General features: G+C 45.8%; 1 protein-coding gene across 3 annotated transcripts in view; it reads left to right on the top strand.

Annotated features, from left to right (window-relative positions):
• The window catches only part of LOC140909989 (uncharacterized), a 74348-nt gene extending 67233 nt beyond the window's left edge, over positions 1-7115 (top strand). For 2 of the 3 annotated variants that reach the window (XM_073340089.1, XM_073340088.1), the window contains exons 2-4: positions 4012-4111; positions 5306-5909; positions 6497-7115. In XM_073340089.1, coding sequence (XP_073196190.1) covers positions 5327-5909; positions 6497-7038 — 1125 coding nt within the window. In that variant the 5' untranslated portion in view covers positions 4012-4111; positions 5306-5326 and the 3' untranslated portion in view covers positions 7039-7115. Of the gene's footprint in view, positions 1-4011; positions 4112-5226; positions 5910-6496 lie in introns of those variants that run through there. The other variant, XM_073340087.1, reaches the window with a different exon arrangement.
• Positions 7116-23625: the final 16510 nt, after the last annotated feature.

The raw sequence follows: 23625 nt of genomic DNA, 5'->3' as shown, positions 1-23625 counted from the left end.
GTACGCTCCCCCAAGGTATAGAATGTCACAGCATCATTCTCAGGATCACTGTCTAAGGATGGCAATTAAAGTGAATTGTATTTATGATGTGGCACTCAACTCCGTGGTGATATAATAAAAGATCTATCAAATGTAGTAACATGGGACTATAAAAATAGATTTAATGTATATAGAAATTCAAACACTTTATTGATTTTGAAAAAACAATATAAAAACGAGGGGGGAATAGAAAGGCAGCATTGTAGAACAGAAACAAGCATCGTGTTTACGTTTTCTAAAGCATGACAAAATAAATGTAAAGATGACAAATTACAGTGGTCACCCAGTTTTTCTACCATTTAAAGAGACATCACTAGTTGTATTGGCATTCCCCATTTGAAGTATAGGGAATACCTCTCAAACCAGCAAAATCTTTCCAAACAGCAGAATTTTTCTAAATGCATAAGACCCAAATGTGGTATATACAAGGAGAGTGTAATTGGTGAAGATCTATGATAACACTAAAACAATCTACTACCTTTTCAGTTTTGATAATTTATGCTGAGAACTGGTGACTGCATTGATCACAAATTTCTTTGAGATGGGGTGTGAACACACTCTTCAGTAACATAACTATCAGGATGAGTTAATCAGAAGCTCCCCTTCACCTATGACAAAATGGGGTGGTGAACCTGCCCAGGAGGAAGGCTGAGTGGGCAGAGTGATTTTGGTGCATATTGTTTGGGGTGGGGGTAGAAGGGTTGATGGGGGTGGGAAGGCAAAGCACACAGAACAGAGAGAGAGGCAGAGGCAAAAAGAAAGCCAAGCAGTAGCCTTGCCTATGAGCACAGTGTGACTTTGGGAAAAGCTAGAGAGAGCTTTGGGGTCTGGGGTTGGCTAAAAGGGTTTGGGGGCTAAAAGCTAAGAAACTGCCCCTTTTGTTCTTGAGTCCTCCTCAGAGAAGCAGGACTTTGTCATTCCTTGTAAATTTTTAAGAGAGCATCAAGGAAAATACAAGACTCCAGACATTTATACTTCCAGATGGAACATCCCGAATGCCCTGCAATTTGACTAGCTGCTTGGGCTTAAAAGGGGGCAACAATAACCACATTCAACCATTCTGAGATTGAGACTTGCAGATGTTATTTCCCATTGTATATAATTGCTGACATGAACCTGCTCCCATTGAAGTCAGCAGGGGTTTGCAGCTGTAATCAGTGGGAGCAGGATGAGGACCTAATTTAGGTCCCAGTTTTCAAATTTGTGAGCCTTCTATTAGGTACCTAAATAGATAAGGATTTAGGGCCATAATTTTCAAATCTGTATACCTAAAGCTCCCTTCCACTGAGATAGGAGCTGTGGGTGCTCAGCACCTCTAAAACTCAAGCCCGTTATTTAGGTTACTTTAGGCACCCAAATGTGAAAACTGGACTCTTACTTGCCAGTATTATCCATTTTCCTTCCTCATGTTCTATAGCCAAATCATCGGTAATCTACAAAGCCCTGGCTGGGATCATCTAGTTGGGGATTGGTCCTGCTTTGAGCAGGGGGTTGGACTAGATGACTTCCTGAGGTCCCTTCAAACCCTGATATTCTAGGATTCTACATCTAAAATATTATAGAGGGTGAAATGCAAAATCTGAGTGTACAGGCTGCTGGATGAGCTGTTCAATTTGATATAACAGCTGACTTATTAGATGTTCAAACCATAGATGCCGACTTCTGCTGGCGCCGGTGGTTGCTCGACACACCCTGCTCCAGCCCCGCCCTGACTCCACCCCTGCCCCGCCCTGCCCCACCCCTTCCTGCTCCTATTCCAACCCCTTCCCCAAATCCCCGCTCCAGCCCCGCCTCTTCCCCACCTCCTCCCCTGAGCGCACCACATTCCTGCTCCTCCCCCCTCCCTCCCAGAGCTTGTTATGTGGTGAAACAGCTGTTTTGTGGCAGCAAGTGCTGGGAGGAGAAGCTGGGATGCAGCATGCTCAGGGGAGGAGGCGGAGGTGGAAGTGAAGTGGGCTGGGGCGTGGGGGCGGGGCAGGGAGCTTGGCTGCCAGTGGGTGCAGAGTAGCACCCACCAATTTTTCCCCGTGGGTGCTCCAGTCCCGGAGCACCCACAGAGGTGACGCCTATGGTTCAAACTGCATTTGTATATTGTTTCTATGTCAACTTCATGAAACCAACAAACATTTGATTGCCTGACGTCAGCTCTATTCATTCTCCCTGGAGTCCAGAGTTGGGCAGTCTGTGCAGGATAAAATAAAAGGGAAATGTTAATGCAGCTGACTTTAAAACCTATTGGATTTCTCCTCTCTGTTATTATTTAACACAAATATAACCTGCCTTCCAGTTACTATTCTAATTATCTTCAGTTAAGGGACTGCAGTAATAAAAAGGATTATTGGACTTCATTACCTGTGACCCACTGGAATTTGAAATTCTTTATGAAACACAAAACAGGGGCCACACTGTGACTGTGCCATCTCAAAAGTGCAAGGAGACTTCCCCTCCCTTTGCATGGGAGCTATCCACAATCCCAATCCTGGTCCATCCTGAACCTCATCCAGCTCCCATTTGAAGTCAATACAGTCCCTATTTACGCATATTTCTACCACTCCACAGTTCACATTTCAATACACAAGTCCTTTCTGTAACTTTTTCTGCTCTCATTTACTTTTAGGAATTTCCAAATTCATACTGCATTGGGTTATATTGTTACCAGCATTGGGGAGTGATGAAAGATACTCTGCAGCATTGTCTGATATGATCAGAATTCTCTCAGTAGGGTGTGGGTGTTCCACTGAGACACGCTTAAACAGTATATTGTGCTTGGTCCCACCTCTGAGCCAGCTCAACTCTCCTAAGCAATGGAGAAGGGGTTCAAGGTCATGACCCCACCCCTGACTGGACAGCCAATGTTGCCAGGTGTGCTCAACTCTTTCAGTTTTGGTAGTGAGAAGGCCTCTTCCAACTTCTATTAGTCTCGAAAAAAAGTTGGAGAAAATACATGTTTGTGGAAATGTAAGCAGTGGGCAACCAAAGGGTGGTCGTTTTTTCCAATCTAACTGCTAGTCTTCTCAATCTATTGAGCAGTTCTGTGGTATCTCAAAGATAGAATGGCAATGTTTATTGATTTAAAGTTTTTGTGTGGGTCTGTAGCCCTACTATAATTGATCTCCCTGGCATGTTCTTTAAAGTCTTTAGGTATTTTAGAGAGCTGTATAAAATACCAGTCTTACACTTACCATGTGTGCAGTCTTCTTCTTTCATAGGGCTGGTGTAGAGCAGCAACTACAATTTCATGTGAAGTTGATAGAGCCAAATGGCTACATGAAGCGTAGCAGAATTTATTCCAGTGATGCCTCCTTCATATTTTATAAATTGGGCAGTAGGTAGTGATATGTTCAATGATCTGTCATGGGGAACCATGCTTGCACACCGGTGAGTCCTTGATTTTCCATTTGTGCATTAGATATCCACATCAACCATGGTTGGTTTGAATTTGGTTCAGAGTTGACCAAGATGACCGTGGAAGGTCAAACCCAGGAACTTTCTGCTTGGGATCTGGCACAAGGTGCTTATTTTTTAAGTTTTATTTAGCCTAATCTGTTTTCCAAGCCTCCTTCTCATCATAGCCTGATTGCATGAGGCTAAACGAGTGTTCCCAGAAAGGTTTGCGGGACTTAAGACATTGCAGGGGGGGCGTTATCAAGGTCTTGGTGAATAGGAAAACAACTGTTTTTCTGGATTCACGGAGCTTTGCAGAATGTTGCAGCAGTTTGGCGTATCGGCGAGGGAGCAGTGTTAGAGAGGACAGGTAGCCATGGTGTTGGAGTCAACTTAAGGATTCCCATGATGCACGGCATCACTGTATTTAGCTGGGTATCCACAACTCGTGTATGGCTGCATCTGCTCCATACTGGTGCACAATATTCAGCTACTGAATATACAAGTGCTATTGCAGTGATGCTGATGCACCCCAGGTTGTACCTGCAAGTTTCTGGATTATGTTGACTCTCGTTTTTATCTTTGCAGATACCTTCTCAAGATGATCATGGAAGGAGAGGGTGCGGTTGAGTTTCACTCTGAGATATGTTGGAGTATAATCGTGTTGCAATGTTTGCAGTGCAGATAAGTAAGATCACCTTTTTTTTATATTGAGCCTTCATCCACAATGCACCCTCTATGTTTCCTCTTTACATTCACTAGCTACACAGTTAACACACTGCTAGGTTTGCACCTGCACTGGCGCTATCCTCTGAACCCTGGAGTCTTGGTTTTAAGTTTCTGTTACACCACTGCAGTGTTCTTGAGTGAAATACTTACGTGCCTCATTATTGATGCAATTATGGTTTAAATCCTGTTTGATCAATTGGTCATTTTCTTTTGTACAATTAATAGATATATCTGAACTCAAAACTGAGGAACGATCTTTGTCTTTCAAGTTTCTCTATATTTCTTCCTTTTATTTACTGTACAGTAGACCCTCAGAGTTATGAACCCCTTGGGGATGGAGGTTGTTCATAACTCTGAAATGTTCATAACTCTGAATAAAATGTTATGGTTGTTCTTCCAAAAGTTTACAATTGAACATTGACTTCATACAGCTTAGAAACTTTATTATGCAGAAGAAAAATGCTGCTTTCCCTTTTTTTTTTTTTTTTTTTTTGGTTTCTGATGCTGCCTGATTGCATACTTCCGGTTCCAAATGAGGTATGTGGTTGACTGGTCAGTTCATAACTCTGGTGTCCGTAACTCTGAGGTTCTACTATATCTACTATATTCTGAAGAGTGATCAGATACATTTTTCAAAAGCCCCTAAGGGTATGTCTACAGTCAAAAAACCAAAAAAAAAACCAAACCAAAAAACCCACAGCAGCGAGTCTAAGAGCCCAGGTCTACAGACTCAAGCTTGTGCTATAGTGCTAAAAATAGCCGAGTAGATGTTCTGGTTCAGGTTCTGAAGCCCACTCCTTTCCCCAGGCTTAGACTTAGCCCTGGTCTACACTAGGACTTTAGGTCGAATTTAGCAACGTTAAATCGATTTAAACCTGCACCCGTCCACACAGTGAAGCCCTTTATTTCGACTTAAAGGGCTCTTAAAATCGATTTCCTTACTCCACCCCTGACAAGTGGATTAGCGCTTAAATCGACGTTGCCGGCTCGAATTTGGGGTACTGTGGACACAATTAGATGGTATTGGCCTCCGGGAGCTATCCCAGAGTGCTCCATTCTGACCGCTCTGGACAGCACTCTCAACTCAGATGCACTGGCCAGGTAGACAGGAAAAGAACCGCAAACTTTTGAATCTCATTTCCTGTTTGGCCAGCGTGGCAAGCTGCAGGTGACCATGCAGAGCTCATCAGCACAGGTGACCATGATGGAGTCCCAGAATCGCAAAAGAGCTCCAGCATGGACCGAACGGGAGGTACGGGATCTGATCGCTGTTTGGGGAGAGGAATCCGTGCTATCAGAACTCCGTTCCAGTTTTCGAAATGCCAAAACCTTTGTGAAAATCTCCCAGGGCATGAAGGACAGAGGCCATAACAGGGACCCGAAGCAGTGCCGCGTGAAACTGAAGGAGCTGAGGCAAGCCTACCAGAAAACCAGAGAGGCGAACAGCCGCTCCGGGTCAGAGCCCCAAACATGCCGCTTCTATGATGAGCTGCATGCCATTTTAGGGGGTTCAGCCACCACTACCCCAGCCGTGTTGTTTGACTCCTTCAATGGAGATGGAGGCAATACGGAAGCAGGTTTTGGGGACGAAGAAGATGATGATGAGGAGGAGGTTGTAGATAGCTCACAGCAAGCAAGCGGAGAAACCGGTTTTCCCGACAGCCAGGAACTGTTTCTCACCCTAGACCTGGAGCCAGTACCCCCCGAACCCACCCAAGGCTGCCTCCTGGACCCAGCAGGCGGAGAAGGGACCTCTGGTGAGTGTACCTTTTAAAATATTATACATGGTTTAAAAGCAAGCATGTGAAAGGATTACTTTGCCCTGGCATTTGCAGTTCTCCTAGATGTAGTCCTAAAGCCTTTGCAAAAGGTTTCTGGGGAGGGCAGCCTTATTTCGTCCTTCATGGTAGGACACTTTACCACTCCAGGCCAGTAACACGTACTCGGGAATCACTGTAGAACAAAGCATTGCAGTGTATGTTTGCTGGCATTCAACCAAAATCCGTTCTTTATCTCTCTGTGTTATCCTCAGGAGAGTGAGATATAATTCATGGTCACCTGGTTGAAATAGAGTGCTTTTCTTCAGGGACACTCAGAGGTGCCCGTTCCTGCTGGGCTGTTTGCCTGTGGCTGAACAGAAATGTTCCCCGCTGTTAGCCACAGGGAGGGGGGAAGGTTGAGGGGGTAGTCACGCGGTGGGAGGAGGCAAAATGCGACCTTGTAACGAAAGCACATGTGCTATGTATGTAATGTTAACAGCAAGGTTTACCCTGAAAGAGTGTAGCGACTGTTTTATAAAATGTGTCTTTTTAAATACCGCTGTCCCTTTTTTTTTCTCCACCAGCTGCATGTGTTTCAATGATCACAGGATCTTCTCCTTCCCAGAGGCTAGTGAAGCTTAGAAAGAAAATAAAACGCACTCGCGATGAAATGTTCTCCGAGCTCATGCTGTCCTCCCACACTGACAGAGCACAGACGAATGCGTGGAGGCAAATAATGTCAGAGTGCAGGAAAGCACAAAATGACCGGGAGGAGAGGTGGAGGGCTGAAGAGAGTAAGTGGCGGGCTGAAGAGAGTAAGTGGCGGGCTGAAGACAGGGCTGAAGCTCAAATGTGGCGGCAGCGTGATGAGAGGAGGCAGGATTCAATGCTGAGGCTGCTGCAGGACCAAACCAGAATGCTCCAGTGTATGGTTGAGCTGCAGCAAAGGCAGCTGGAGCACAGACTGCCACTGCTGCCCCTCTGTAACCAACCACCCTCCTCCCCAAGTTCCATAGCCTCCACACCCAGACGCCCAAGAACGCGGTGGGGGGGCCTCCGGCCAACCAGCCACTCCACCACAGAGGATTGCCCAAAAAAAAGAAGGCTGTCATTCAATAAATTTTAAAGTTGTAAACTTTTAAAGTGCTGTGCTTAAAGTGCTGTGTGGCATTTTCCTTCCCTCCTCCACCACCCCTCCTGGGATACCTTGGTAGTCATCTCCCTATTTGTGTGATGAATGAATAACGAATGCATGACTGTGAAGCAGCAATGACTTTATTGCCTCTGCAAGCGGTGATTAAAGGGAGGAGGGGAGGGTGGTTAGCTTACAGGGAAGTAGAGTGAACCAAGGGGCGGGGGGTTTCATCAAGGAGAAACAAACAGAACTTTCACACCGTAGCCTGGCCAGTCATGAAACTGGTTTTCAAAGCTTCTCTGATGCGTACCGCGCCCTCCTGTGCTCTTCTAACCGCCCTGGTGTCTGGCTGCGCGTAACCAGCAGCTAGGCGATTTGCCTCAGCCTCCCACCCCACCATAAACGTCTCCCCCTTACTCTCACAGATATTGTGGAGCACACAGCAAGCAGTAATAACAGTGGGAATATTGGTTTCGCTGAGGTCTAAGCGAGTCAGTAAACTGCGCCAGCGCGCCTTTAAACGTCCAAATGCACATTCTACCACCATTCTGCACTTGCTCAGCCTGTAGTTGAACAGCTCCTGACTACTGTCCAGGCTGCCTGTGTACGGCTTCATGAGCCATGGCATTAAGGGGTAGGCTGGGTCCCCAAGGATACATATAGGCATTTCAACATCCCCAACAGTTATTTTCTGGTCTGGGAATAAAGTCCCTTCCTGCAGCTTTTGAAACAGACCAGAGTTCCTGAAGATGCGAGCATCATGCACCTTTCCCGGCCATCCCACGTTGATGTTGGTGAAACGTCCCTTGTGATCCACCAGAGCTTGCAGCACTATCGAAAAGTACCCCTTGTGGTTTATGTACTCGGCGGCTTGGTGCTCCGGTGCCAAGATAGGGATATGGGTTCCGTCTATAGCCCCACCACAGTTAGGGAATCCCATTGCAGCAAAGCCATCCACTATGACCTGCACATTTCCCAGGGTCACTACCCTTGATATCAGCAGATCTTTGATTGCGTGAGCTACTTGCATCACAGCAGCCCCCACAGTAGATTTGCCCACTCCAAATTGATTCCCAACAGACCGGTAGCTGTCTGGCGTTGCAAGCTTCCACAGGGCTATCGCCACTCGCTTCTCAACTGTGAGGGCTGCTCTCATCCTGGTATTCATGCGCTTCAGGGCAGGGGAAAGCAAGTCACAAAGTTCCATGAAAGTGCCCTTACACATGCGAAAGTTTTGCAGCCACTGGGAATCGTCCCAGACCTGCAACACTATGCGGTCCCACCAGTCTGTGCTTGTTTCCCGAGCCCAGAATCGGCGTTCCACAGCATGAACCTGCCCCATTAGCACCATGATGCATGCATTGTCAGGGCCCATGCTTTCAGAGAAATCTGTGTCCATGTCCTGATCACTCACGGGACCGCGCTGACGTCGCCTCCTCGCCCGGTATCGCGTTGCCATGTTCTGGTGCTGCATATACTGCTGGATAATGCGTGTGGTGGTTGATGTGCTCCTAATTGCCAAAATGAGCTCAGCGGCCTCCATGCTTGCCTTGGTATGGCGTCCGCACAGAAAAAAGGCGCGGAACGATTGTCTGCCGTTGCTCTGACAGAGGGAGGGGCGACTGATGACACGGCTTACAGGGTTGGCTTCAGGGAGCTAAAATCAACAAAGGGTGTGCCTGTACATCAAGGAGTATTTCAGGCAGGACTGCACGGAGGGTTCCAATAAGAAATGGTGCACCTAAGTTATCGTTGTTATTGGAACAAGGAGGTTAGCCTGGCCTCTGATTGATACATGGCTAGATTTACCTCGCTGCACCTTCTCTGTGAGTTACTGCAGTGTGATCTAGACAGGGGAGGAGGAAAATGAGTACAAAACAAATCTGGTCTATTTCTTGTTCTGACCCACTCCATCTATCTTTTACATCTTTGGCTGGCAGACGACGGTGCAGAAGGACTGCATGCCATCCACATCTCATGGCTGCTTGGCAGAAGATGGTACAGTACGACTGCTAGCCATCTTCATCTCTTGCCTGCCTGGCATAAGATGGTACAATACGACTGCTAGCAATCCTCATCTCTTGCCTGCCTGGCAGAAGATGGTACAGTACGACTGCTAGCAGTCCGTATCGCCTGCCCGCTCACCATAAGACGGTTCAATAGGACTGCAGGACTAAAGAGAATGACCTGGTCAAGTCATTCCAAATTTAGTCCCTGCGCCCATGTCTGCCCAGCCGCTCCCAGCCGATGTGGCCAGGAGCACCTCGGACACGACGAGGACGACTACCAATCGTATTGCACCGTCTGCTGCCAGAAGGCAATGGGTTGCTGCTACTGTGCAGCAAAGCCGTACCGCGTCTGCCAGCACCCAGGAGACATAGGGTGACGGTTACCTGAGCTGGCTCCATGCTTGCCGTGGTATGGTGTCTGCACAGGTAACTCATGAAAAAAGGCGCGAAATGATTGTCTGCCCTTGCTTTCACGGAGGGAGGGAGGGAACGGGGGCCTGACGACATGTACCCAGAACCACCCGCGACAATGTTTTAGCCCCATCAGAGTGCTCCATTGTGAGTGCTCTGGACAGCACTCTCAGATGCCCGATTGTTTGCCATTGCTCTGACGCTGGGAGGGGCGCTTACAGGGTTGGCTTCAGGGAGCTAAAATCAACAAAGGGGGTGGCTTTACATCAAGGAGTATTTCAGGCAGGACTTCACGGAGGGTTCCAATAAGAAATGGTGCACCTAAGTTATTGTCGTTATTGGAACAAGAAGGTTAGCCTGGCCTCTGATTGATACATGGCTAGATTTACCTCGCTGCACCTTCTCTGTAAGTGACTGCAGTGTGATCTAGAAGAATGAGTCCCCTAGACAGGGGAGGGGGGGAAGCAAATCTGGTCTATTTCTTGTTTTGATCCACTCCATCTATCTTTTACATCTTTGGCTGGCAGCAGACGGTGCAGAAGGACTGCATGCCATCCACATCTCATGGCTGCTCGGCAGAAGATGGTACAGTACGACTGCTAGCAGTCCGTATCGCCTGCCCGCTCACCATAAGACAGTTCAATAGGACTGACTGCAGGACTAAAGAGAATGACCTGCTCAAGTCACTCCAAATTTAGTCCCTGCGCCCATGTCTGCCCAGGCGCTCCTGATCAACCTCACAGAGGCGACCAGGAGCACCTCAGACATGACGATGACGGCTACCAGTCGTACTGTACCGTCTGCTGCCACAAGGCAAGGGGTTGCTGCTCCTGTGTAGCAATGCCGTACCGCGTCTGCCAGCACCCAGGAGACATAGGGTGACGGTTACCTGAGCGGGCTCCATGCTTGCCGTGGTATGGCGTCTGCACAGGTAACTCAGGAAAAAAGGCACGAAATGATTGTCTGCCCTTGCTTTCACGGGGGGAGGGAGGGAACGGGGGCCTGACGATATGTACCCAGAACCACCCACGACAATGTTTTAGCCCCATCAGGCATTGGGATATCAACCCAGAATTCCAATGGGCAGCGGAGACTGCGGGAACTGTGGGATAGCTACCCACAGTGCAACGCTCCGGAAGTTGACGCTTGCCTCGGTACTGTGGAAGCGCTCCGCCGAGTTAATGCACTTAATGCACTTAGAGCATTTTCTGTGGGGACACACACACTCGAATATATAAAAGCGATTTCTAAAAAACCGACTTCTATAAATTCGACCTAATTTCGTAGTGTAGACATACCCTTAGTGATTTAGACTCCTAAGTCACTTAGGGGCTTTTGAAAATGTTACCCATGATGTCCTGCCAATCTTGCCTGCTGATTTAGTTACAATGGTGTTGTCCTCATGTAAAGCCTACAGTACTTTCTCATTTACATTCTAATAAGAACTTCTTAATTTAGAATGGTATCACTTGGTTACATCCTTTCCCATATGTTTTCTATAAATCTCAATAATATGCTAGGCAGCATTAAGAAAAAAACTATTTTCAGTTTGAATGATTTTTTCCAATTCATTTGATAGTTCTGGAGTTTTGTATCCCAAGATTGAGACTGCTGTTTGTCTCACTAGATATATTACCCAATTTAATGCTAAGAAATCCTTTAATAATCCTACACATTCTAAATAAGTCATTCTTTAGCTCCTTCCTTTATCTCTTCCGAGAATCTGTTTTCTTTTTTATCCTGTGCAATTGTTCCTTTACAGCTAAACTAATTTAATTTTTGTAGTCTGTTCCTTGATTACAACTAGAAACAAATGTAGGGAGCAGTTATTTAAAACATAGCACCAGATTTTCTCTTCATTTTTCTTGAACTGGTTTTGAGTTGGATTTTTTTACTTCATACATTATTATGCAAAAACATTAAAATAAAGCAGGAGCATAAACATGGATGGGAATCTGGGAGGCAGTGACCATGAGTTGGTTGAGTTCAGGATCCTGACGCAGGGAAGAAAGGTAAGCAGCAGGATACGGACCCTGGACTTCAGGAAAGCAGACTTCGACTCCCTCAGGGAACGGATGGCCAGGATCCCCTGGGGGACTAACTTGAAGGGGAAAGGAGTCCAGGAGAGCTGGCTGTATTTCAAGGAATCCCTGTTGAGGTTACAGGGACAAACCATCCCGATGAGTCGAAAGAATAGTAAATATGGCAGGCGACCAGCTTGGCTTAATGGTGAAATCCTAGCGGATCTTAAACATAAAAAAGAAGCTTACAAGAAGTGGAAGGTTGGACATATGACCAGGGAAGAGTATAAAAATATTGCTCGGGCATGTAGGAATGATATCAGGAGGGCCAAATCGCACCTGGAGCTGCAGCTAGCAAGAGATGTCAAGAGTAACAAGAAGGGTTTCTTCAGGTATGTTGGCAACAAGAAGAAAGCCAAGGAAAGTGTGGGCCCCTTACTGAATGAGGGAGGCAACCTAGTGACAGAGGATGTGGAAAAAGCTAATGTACTCAATGCTTTTTTTGCCTCTGTCTTCACTAACAAGGTCAGCTCCCAGACTGCTGCGCTGGGCATCACAAAATGGGGAAGAGATGGCCAGCCCTCTGTGGAGATAGAGGTGGTTAGGGACTATTTAGAAAAGCTGGACATGCACAAGTCCATGGGGCCGGACGAGTTGCATCCGAGAGTGCTGAAGGAATTGGCGGCTGTGACTGCAGAGCCATTGGCCATTATCTTTGAAAACTCGTGGCGAACCGGGGAAGTCCCGGATGACTGGAAAAAGGCTAATGTAGTGCCAATCTTTAAAAAAGGGAAGAAGGAGGATCCTGGGAACTACAGGCCAGTCAGCCTCACCTCAGTCCCTGGAAAAATCACGGAGCAGGTCCTCAAAGAATCAATCCTGAAGCACTTGCATGAGAGGAAAGTGATCAGGAACAGCCAGCATGGATTCACCAAGGGAAGGTCATGCCTGACTAATCTAATCACCTTTTATGATGAGATTACTGGTTCTGTGGATGAAGGGAAAGCAGTGGATGTATTGTTTCTTGACTTTAGCAAAGCTTTTGACATGGTCTCCCACAGTATTCTTGTCAGCAAGTTAAGGAAGTATGGGCTGGATGAATGCACTATAAGGTGGGTAGAAGCTGGCTAGATTGTCGGGCTCAACGGGTAGTGATCAATGGCTCCATGTCTAGTTGGCAGCCGGTATCAAGTGGAGTGCCCCAAGGGTCAGTCCTGGGGCCGGTTTTGTTCAATATCTTCATAAATGATCTGGAGGATGGTGTGGATTGCACTCTCAGCAAATTTGCGGATGATACTAAACTGGGAGGAGTGGTAGATACGCTGGAGGGGAGGGATAGGATACAGAAGGACCTAGACAAATTGGAGGATTGGGCCAAAAGAAATCTGATGAGGTTCAATAAGGATAAGTGCAGGGTCCTGCACTTAGGATGGAAGAATCCAATGCACCGCTACAGACGAGGGACCGAATGGCTAGGCAGCAGTTCTGCGGAAAAGGACCTAGGGGTGACAGTGGACGAGAAGCTGGATATGAGTCAGCAGTGTGCCCTTGTTGCCAAGAAGGCCAATGGCATTTTGGGATGTATAAGTAGGGGCATAGCGAGCAGATCGAGGGACGTGATCGTCCCCCTCTATTCGACATTAGTGAGGCCTCATCTGGAGTACTGTGTCCAGTTTTGGGCCCCACACTACAAGAAGGATGTGGATAAATTGGAGAGAGTCCAGCGAAGGGCAACAAAAATGATTAGGGGTCTGGAACACATGAGTTATGAGGAGAGGCTGAGGGAGCTGGGATTGTTTAGCCTGCAGAAGAGAAGAATGAGGGGGGATTTGATAGCTGCTTTCAACTACCTGAAAGGGGGTTCCAAAGAGGATGGCTCTAGACTGTTCTCAATGGTAGCAAATGACAGAACGAGGAGTAATGGTCTCAAGTTGCAGTGGGGGAGGTTTAGATTGGATATTAGGAAAAACTTTTTCACTGAGAGGGTGGTGAAACACTGGAATGCGTTACCTAGGGAGGTGGTAGAATCTCCTTCCTTAGAGGTTTTTAAGGTCAGGCTTGACAAAGCCCTGGCTGGGATGATTTAACTGGGAATTGGTCCTGCTTTGAGCAGGGGGTTGGACTAGATGACCTTCTGGGGTCCCTTCCAACCCTGATATTCTATGATTCTATGATTCTATGTAAATAACTGCCATTTAACTGGGTTTCTTTAAATTCATCAGCAGTGCTCCAAAGCTCTGGAATTTAAATATATTTTATAAGTATAGTAGACCAGATATGAGTATTATCAATATACTTATGGCCAGATTGTTAGCTGGTATAAATTAGCATAGCTTCATTTACTTCTGGCCTGTTATATCACCAATAACAATAAAACTCTCTAATAGTTGATTTTTTTCCAAAATACATATCTGCATACTAACACCTGGACAGGATTGGCTGACATGCAATGTAAGAGTGGACTGCAGATATAGACAGAGACTGAATTCTTCTTTTCTTGACTATGATAGAAAAACAACCGTCTTAAAGTTGACTGTGCAGTTTTCCTGCATTCAGCAACAAAGAAGGAGCCTCTGTTAGAACACACAGCATAGAAGCTGGTTGTTTTCTAATGCCTGCTTCAAAAACCATGGTAGTACCATGCTAGGAGCTCTCACTGCCTTTAACATGTCTATTCAGATTTAGCTGGCTCCAGAGAGCAATGCTGCTGCTAGCAGAACTGACCTACATTTTCAATTCCACCTGCTGCACACATTTTCTCTCAGGGCCCATTCTAGTGCCCAGTGAAGTCAATAGAAGCTGTTCCACTCACTTCAATTGGCATTTGAGCAGACTCAGAGGAGAGGAAGGATAATACAGAGCTGGGCATCAATATAAGCATGTAATTAGCGAGGATGGTCTTGTGGTTAAGGCATGGGACTGGGATGCAGGATCCCTCGGTTCAATTCCTGGTTCTGTCACAAACTTTCTGTATGACCTGAAATAAGTCACTTAATCTCTGTGTTGTGGTTCCTGCTCTATAAGGTGTGGATAATAATGCTTCCCTACGCCCCAGGGGTTTCTGAGGATAGGGGTTATTTAAGTCTGTGAGCAGCTCAGATACTAAAGGTACTGGAAGTTTCATTCGCAAAGAGTGAAGCTGAATGCAAGTTAAGCTGAACAAGTAGAACTTTATTAAGCCCTGTGCATTGATTTATCCATGTGGCTGCGTTGGTTCCAGCCTAACACTCCCCCCGACACGTTTTCCTGGGCTATGTCTACACTGGCAATTGAATGACAAAACTTTTCTTTTTCACAGGTGTTGAAACACTCCCCACCCCCTGAAAGACAAAAGTTTTGGCGACAACAAGCACCAGTTTGAACAGCGCATTGTTGGCAGGAGCACTCTGCTGCCGACAACATAAACGTCGCTGATTGGGGGTGGAAGTTTTTGTCGGCAACAGAGCTTACAAACAGCAGCTACACTGCTCGACTTTTACCGGCACAGCTGTAGCAACACAGTTACTGGTGTTAATTCCTTGATGAGAGGGTGAGGGGACTCTCTCAAGACCTCTCTATGAAAGAATAGGGAAATCTGTTTCAAAACCTGGCAAACCTAACAATGGATGCAGAAAGGTCACCACAGTTTGCAAGTGAACACCACAAGAAGCCATAGTTATGGAAAAGATCTTCACTCCATATATACCTTCTAGATGAGACAACCTAAGAAGAACACAATCTAAGGCCTTGTCTACACTGAAGGCGAAAGTCAATCTAAGCTATGCAGCCTCTCCCGTGTCAATGTGGAGCGTAGAAGTGTTTTTATTAACTTCAGCTTGGAGAAGCTGAGTTCTCCACTGGCAACTGTTACAGGAAGCATTAGAGGTATGCGCAGAGCAACAAAAGCATTTGGAAAGAGGGTGGTCATCTTATTTGTGCACGTATATTCCAGAACAGCTTTTGGAGTTGATCCTGCTGAAATGTATCTTGAAAGGGCTTTCAGTTCATTACCTAAATTGCTTGCATCAATATCGCGCATGTCATCATGTGTCAACACTGTCTCTAGTGCCCTGCATTGCTGGTGTAGGTCTTCTTCAGGCATAGTGAGAGTTTTGGAATATCATACAACATCCCAAATATACTGCTGTGTTCCTTGAGTAGCATGAAACGTTCTTCAACTTACTGTATTGCACAATCTAGCACCTGGTTAAAGAATTCAACTTTGAATTGTTGTTTGGGGTCTCTTATGGGATTATCCCATGCCTCATAATCAAAATGTCTTCTTCTGCGGTGACTCTTGTATTTTTGAATGGGTGGGGAAATAACTTCAGTATGAAGTTCCTCTGCCAACTTCTGTGCATGCTTCAGAATGTTTTGAAATCCCTCATCTGACTGGTAAGACTGTAGCTATGACTTTGCTTTGTCCAGTTGTTCCATTGTTCCAGATATATCAAGGTCAACACCTTGGAGTCTCTTGCTTACAACATTTATTTCAAACAGTATGTCTTGCCACAACACTAAGCCACACAGAAATTTGAAGTTATGTATGTTTCTGGTGATTCCATTTCCCTCTGCCACTGTTCTCCCAAGAAAGCTCATGCTCAAATAAATTGGTTAGTCTCTAAGGTGCCACAAGTACTCCTTTTCTTTTTGTCATAGCATTATACTTCATAATGGCAACTATGGCATCATCTATCTTCCCAATTTGGTGTTTGATAGGCTTTATCGCCTCCACTCAACTTTCCCATTGTGTGGCACTCAGTGGTTTCAGTGTCAGAGAGGATGTTCCCAGATGTTGCTTCAAAATTTGCCATCGATGAGTTGATGCAGAGAAAAATACATAGATGCTTTGAATTACATTAAAAAATTCAGCAGCCTCACTAGAAGCTGATGCTGCATCACTGACCACCAAGTTCAATGAATGAGAACTGCATGGGACAACAAAAACTCAAGGGTTTAACTCTCGGATCCGTGTCTGCATTCTTCTGTTCTTTCCTCTCATGTTGGCACCATTATCATAGCCCTGACCTCGCATGTCACCTATCGCAATTCCTGTATCTTCCAGCTTTTTAAGAAGCACATTTGTCATACCAGCTCCTGTAGTATCATCAATGTCAATAAATTCTATAAAATGCCCTCTCCACAGTCACCATTGCAGGGACATTTTCACTAGGTTCTGTTGTTGTTACAAAATGCACCATTAAAGTCATTTGTTCCATATGGCTGATGTCAGGTGTGCAGTCCAGCATAACAGAGTAACATCTTGCTGACTTCAGATCTGCCACAATCTTCTGTTTGACTTTTGTTGCCAGTAACTGTATGATCTCATTTTCAATTGTTTTTCCAAGGTAGTGGTGTGTGTACATTTCTTGGGTGGTGACTCTTCTTAAATGCTCCTGGAGTACAGCATCAAACTCAGCCATCAGCTCCACAATTTTAAGGAAGTTTCCATTGTTTGGCGCATACAGCTGATCTGAAGTGCCAGGCAGTGCTAGGTTTTGGGTAGCAAGCATTCTCACAATGGCAACGAGCCTTTTCAGAACATTTTGCCAGTAAAGACACTCTTATGCAATCTTCTCTTGATGCTGATCATCTATGGTGGCCTTTAACCTCAGTTCCGTCTAAAGCTCTTTCCTCCTATGGAATGCTCTCTGGTGATTTGCTGCCTTCTCATGGCATGCCAGATTTCTAGACCGATTCTTCCAGTCTTTTGTTCCTGTAGAACCCAATGTGGCTGGAACATTAGACTGGAAGAGTTTGCAACAAAAACAGTAGGCAGCATTCTGGGTTTTTGAGTACATAAGCCATGGCCTCTCCACTGTGTCACCATTGGGGATTTCATGCCAGTAATGTGTTGGATGGAAACTTCTATTTTCATTGTCTTTGGGGAACATGAAGTTTTTCACTTGCTGCGGCCCATGCAGTACAAGGAAGTCCCTCAGGCTACTGCTCAAGTGGGTCCACAGTCCTGGATCATCTAGACTTAAGGAACTAAACTCATCAGCAGCAGTTTCTTGTGCCTCCACCACACTCTTCTCTGATCTACACTTTTCTTCAGGAATGTGCATGGTTACATCCATTTGAGATGGAGATATGGATGCTGCAGTAGCTGCCAGGTCACCTGCACTCTGGCTAACTGGAAGATCAGGCATCTCCTCACCATTCACATCCTCACTGGGGCCGGATGGCTCACGGTGAACATTTGTGTCTATGTATTTCAGGAGAGCTCCTTCCTGCTTAGATAGAAAAGCTTCCTTTGCTTTCTTTCTTTTTCTGAATGCTGCCCCAGAGGGGCGTTTTCTTCTTTCACTCATGACTGCTGTTCTGTGCCAGCTATAGTGGCTCTCAACACTCAATTGAAGGGGCCAAATAAGTAGGCTGGTAGCAGGGCCTGAGTGAGGGAAGATATCAGCGTCTTAAGGGCCTAACTGGCTCCTACTACTTCAGTTGACTGCCTGTTCTCCTCAAGTGGGTTCAGGGAAGCAGCAGGAAACAGGAAGCTCCCTGAAAGCTGGTGTTAATCAGCCCAGGCTCCTGGGGATGCTAGAGAGGCACATAAGAGGCTCCTCCTCCTCTCTCCCTGCAGCTCCTGCTGCTTTCTGTTATTCCCTCTCGCCTTTTCTCCTGCCTGCCTGTTATGTCGCTTGTGTCCTCCTTCCTCCAGCACAGCGATCCACCCTCTCTGTGCATCTAGAGCAGAGAGAATACATATGCACCAGCAGCAGACACAATTTTCTACACGCTGGGTCCTAGTGGCACCCCACCCCCCCACAGTCTGGCACCTGAGGCAGCCTCCTCAGTTTGCCTCATGGTAAGGCCAACCCTGGAGTACTGGAGTTGACATCCGAGCGATCGGCAGTCCATTTAGTGAGTCTTCAGTAGACCTGCTAAATCGACCCCCAGTGGATCGATCACCGCAGCGTCGATCCCAGCTGTAGTGTAGACAAACCCTTAGAGTGGAATTCAAACATACTGTCATAGCAGTGTTTGACTGTGCTGACATCAGGAAATATATGTATATATTTCACAGATGGAACAGTGAAACATACATGCTTAATGTGGAAGGAAAGTCTTGGTATTCCTATTGCACTGAAGAAAGTGTTCAGTAACAATCCATCCTTCAGAAAATATTATTACTTTAATGATGCCGTTAAAAGAGTCAATAAAGCTCTAAGGCATCTTTAGAGTATTAATGAAGTTCAGTCAAACAATTGCATTGACATTGCAACAGTTCCGTGGGAGCCATTTACAGAAATTATTAGAGGGGTTTAAAAGTTTTTTAACATGATTTCTTTTGAAAACGTGTATATAAGAGAAGTGTATAGTAGGGATATGGAAAACCTCTGCTACTGTACTAAATAGACATTACTAAATAATAATAGCTCTTCTGGAGTAAAATATGCTGTACTTATTTGTAATTTATTTATATCCCCTCCCTGATCCAACTTGTACTGAAGTCAATTGGAGTTTTTCTATTGACTTTAATGGAAGTTGGATCAGGCCTTTAGCTAACATCAATATTTTCATGCATTATTATAAACCTAAAAGAATATTAAGAATTAAGTCCTATATTCTTATTGGTTACTGCACTGATAAGAAAAGAGCATTACTGTCAACGGACAGGGAAGTGTCTTGAGCCTGTCAACTTTTAGCTTTTCAACATAAAAAGTAAATTAATTTTATTTTTCTCTTTACATTTTCTATTTCATTGTGTATACAAAATAATGACCTCTGGTCAGGTATTTCCTAGCAATTAGCAATGGGCTGGTTAATGATCCAAGACTGGGTGAACTATAGTAGCTGATGATGAATTGGATAAATTCTGCCAGCAGGTAATGACATTTTGCCTAGCTAGATTTCCCCTGAAGTTTGTATTGGATATGGTGTTCTTCACTTTGTGTCCTAAACTGTTGTTTGACATTTCTAGGTGCTATTAAATAGCTGCTGCGTTCCACCCAAGAAGTGGTTGTATTATATTGGTGGAAAAATAATCCCTCTATTTTGGCAAAATTCTGACTTCTGCTGTATCAGTGCAAAATGGGGGAATGGGGTAAGGAGCTTCTTCTCCTGGTGAAAGCAGCAAGGCAGGATCTCTCCATAGTGCTCAAGGCAGTGCTAGGGGTTTGAGCCTGGCTAGTGTTGGCCCATACATTACAGCTCCAAGGGGTATGGTCTGAGGTTTAAGTGTTTCGTCTGGACCTAGCTAGCTAGGGATACCATTCATTTTTTATAGGAAGAATAGTTATAGACCATTCAGGTGGTCTTTGGTTCTATAAGCCTCTAAATAGAAGAAGAGAATACTTAATACACTAACTGAAAATTAAATCAGTTCATCTCATATTTCAGAGTTAGAAGTTATAACTGGCAATTATTATAGGAGACCAAGGGTGTATTATATAAGATGGGCATAACAGGATTCACTTAGTATAATATTACTTTCTTCTCCACCTCTGTTCAAACAGCAAGCACAATGTTTTGGGTCTGCCTTCTTACCGTGAACAGGGATAGTGACGAGAGTCAGACGTATTAGAAAGTTATGTAACAATTGAGGGGGCAGCTTGAGAAACTAGGGCAATAGTCATGAGGGGAAAAGTTTTAAAAAATGGATAAAAGTCCATATAAAAGGAACTGAAGTCCTAGAGTTGGTTCACATCTTAATGAATGGCATGTCTGTCATACCAATTCTAGTAATTGCTATCCAGGGATTACCTCTGTATAGTGTTGCCCATCATGTTAGCATTTAGTCAAAAAGAGCAGAGTTCAGGTTGATATTCAACCTTATTCATGCCTTCAGCCTTGTGAACATTTCCCCTAGTCTAAAGGGGCATCTTGGTGAGAAAATCCATAGGAGATGAAGTAGGACATGAATCCTTTTACCAGCTCCAAGATTTTCCTAAACAGTTGGAAAGTTTTCCAGGCCAGTTTGAATCCATTCTGGAGACTAGTCAGTTCATTGTGAAGCAAGGTTAGCTACACATGCATGTGCAGCCATCATTTCTTAGGTGTGCACTTAACAATTTCAGCAAAAAATTCTGCTGTGCATGTTCAGTAGGTACTTTTCAGACACCCATAACTCAGTCAAGCCAAACCATCTTCCTCTGGAATAAGGCCTAATTTCTATGCTAAATTGTATCTTTAAAGCTTTTGCCATTTCAGCTCCAGATCTATTTAAAAACAGTCACATGATTTTTTCTAATAAGAGATAAACCTCAAAACCTGCTGAGCCATTCTTCCCCAAGCTTATCTATTTACTCAGCCTCCCTCCAGGGCTGGCTCCAGGCCCCAGCGTTCCAAGTGAGTGCTTGGGGCGGCAGTTAGAAAGGGGCGGCAGTTCCTCCGGCCGCGGCGGCAATTTGGCAGCAGGTTTTCTGTTCCACCCGCAGCGGCGGCAGCTTCTCCCCTTTGCCAGCCATGGCGGCAAATCGGCGGCAGCTTCTTCCTTTTGCTGTCCGCGGTGGCAGTTTTTTTCTCTGCTTGGGGCAGCAAAAACTGTAGAGCCAGCCCTGCTGCCCTCCCTCTCCCCCCCACACACAGTGAAAATCACTTTTGGGCAGACACCAGGCCTGGAAACTGCCAGCTCCAAATGTGAATGTTATAAAGTTAGGACTGTCTGCAAATAGGTTTTTACTATGGGAGCCATTTTGCAGCCCTAGCTATAGCAACATTTGCTGTCAAAGAAATGAACTGGAAGTCTGAATATGATTTTTGTCCTCCCATCACCTAAATCAGTGGTTTTCAAACTGTGAGTCACGACCCAATATTGGGTCGTGGAATGTAAGGCACTGGGTCACGGCGGCTCTGGTCAGCACCACTGACTGGGCCATTAAACGTCCTGTTAGTGGTGCTGCCTGGCTAAGGCAGGCTAGTCCCTACCTGTTCTGACACTGTGTTGCGCCCCAGAAGCAGCCAGCAGCAGGTCCGGCTCCTAGGCGGGGGGTGGGGGGGGAGGGAGGGGAGGAATGTCGGGGGTTCGCACACTGCCCCTGCCCCAAGCACTGGCTCTGCACTCCCATTGTCTGGTTCCTGACCAATGTGACCTGTGGGGGCCGTTGCCTGCGACCGAGAGGCACATGGAGCCGCTTGCATGCCTTCGCCTAGGAGCTGGACCTGCTGCTGACTGCTTTCGAGGCACAGCGCGGTCCCTGCTGTGCTGCTGACCGGGAACCGCCCGAGGTAAGTCCATGCCCCAACCCTGTGCCCCAATCCCCTGCCCCAGCCCTGAGCCCCTCCCAAACCCGGAGCCCCCTCCTGCACCACAAACCCCTCATCCCCAGCCCCACCCCAGAGCCTGCATCCCAGCCCAGAGCCCTGATCCCCTCCTGCATCCCAACTCCCTACCCAGCCCAGAGCCCCCTCCCACACCTTGAACCCCTCATTCCTGCCCCCCCGCAGCCCTCCGCCCCGCACCCCAACCCTCTGCCCCATCCCTGAGCCCCTCCCATGCCCCAAACCCCTCATCCCCAACTCTGTTGGGTTGTGGGCATCAACAATCTTTTTCAACTGGGTCGCCAGAAAAAAAGTTTGAAAACCACTGACCTAAATGACCAGACAAGTAGAATATAGTGCTCTGTGACCTTGCACTAAAACCACCTCTCGTTACACTGTAAGCAACATGTGTCAGCAAGCAACAGCAAGAACTGGCAAGCTGCTTCTGCTCAGAGGAGAAGCAGACAATGCCTGGCACTGCATTTAGGTGTCCCAGCTAGAGTCACCTTTCTCCACAGGCTATTGCGCCAAACACACAAAGCTGCCTACCTGGCACTCTGCGTCCCATGGGGTTGCTTTAGGTAAGGCCATCCGATTGATACATTGGTTTGTTTAGTACACCCTGAGAAGACTATATACACACAGAATATTATCATGATCTGTTACTGGGGCAGGGAGTTGCAAATGGTACAGCCCAATGTGTTAATTTAAATGCCTAAAATTATTTTAATCGTGTTTATAGCATGAAATACTTTTGAAAGCTAACAAGTACCTTAATGGAAAACAAAAACTAACAGAAAAAGAAATATCTCAAACATGATAGATTAGCAGAAGCAAGTTAGCACAAAACCAACAGAAATACATTAAATATCATCACTTCCTTCTCACCTCTCGTTCTGCGTCACTCCCTTCTAGCATCCCCTATCCTAGCACTCAATAGTCCTCTGTCACATTATCCCTTTCTTAAGGCTGCAGGGAGCCCACATACATTCTGCTGTCCCCCACATTAGCCCCTGGGAGAAGCATGGCTTTGTAGTGCCCTTGATATCTGGTGTTCTGACAGATGCACCTTTTAGAGGTGCTGTATAGTTTTTTTTTCTGAACAAGAGCTGACAACAGGAAAACAGAATGTGTGGAGGACAATGCAAGGATATTCATTGTAGGTTGAAGATACTAGATTCTGTTAATTGGTCCCAATCCTGCTGCCATTTGTGTGGCCAGGGTTATTGTACAGAGACGGGAGCCATGATCATTACTATTAGGAAATGCCAGACCTATTAGTTAACTATAAATAAGTTGCATTGTGGAAGCATCTAGAGACCACAGTCAGGATGTCCTGAAATTCCACTGTGGTAGAAATGCCTTAAAACTCCCCGGGCATGCCTACACAGCATGCATCCCAGCCCAGAGCAGCAGTGAGCACCAAAGTTCTTACGGAGCACCAAAGTTCTGTATGTGACAGTCACTGTCCACAGAAACTTGCCACCTGGCTCACAAACAGATAGAACAGTTTGGTCACACATGATACATCAGGTGCTGGTACAAAGAAAGACAGGCAGTGAAAGAATCTGACAGTAATCATCTGGGTTGAATATCATTACTATCTCCAGTGTTGCCAGCTCTTACAATTTCATCACGAGTCTCAGGATATTTGGTGTTTTGCTTAAAGCACCAGCCTTTCGAGGCATGTGATTAGATGAGAGTCTCAGCTTTCACTTTTTAAAAAAAGTAAGTTTCTAGCAATCATGGTGGAGAAAAGCTTGAAAATGTGACCCACGTGTCCCCTAAAGGCTCAAACAGAAACCAAATATAAAGAGCCCCACATTTATTGTTTACAGAAATTTCATGCATCCGACGAAGTGGGTATTCACCCACGAAAGCTTATGCTCCAATACGTTGGTTAGTCTACAAGTTGCCACGGGACTCTTTGCCGCTTTTACAGATCCAGACTA

This window comes from Lepidochelys kempii, chromosome 4, assembly GCF_965140265.1.
Source record: "Lepidochelys kempii isolate rLepKem1 chromosome 4, rLepKem1.hap2, whole genome shotgun sequence".
Taxonomy (NCBI): Eukaryota; Metazoa; Chordata; order Testudines; family Cheloniidae; genus Lepidochelys; species Lepidochelys kempii.
Note: the sequence above shows the minus strand (reverse complement) of the source record. Positions and strands in the feature narration are given on the sequence as shown.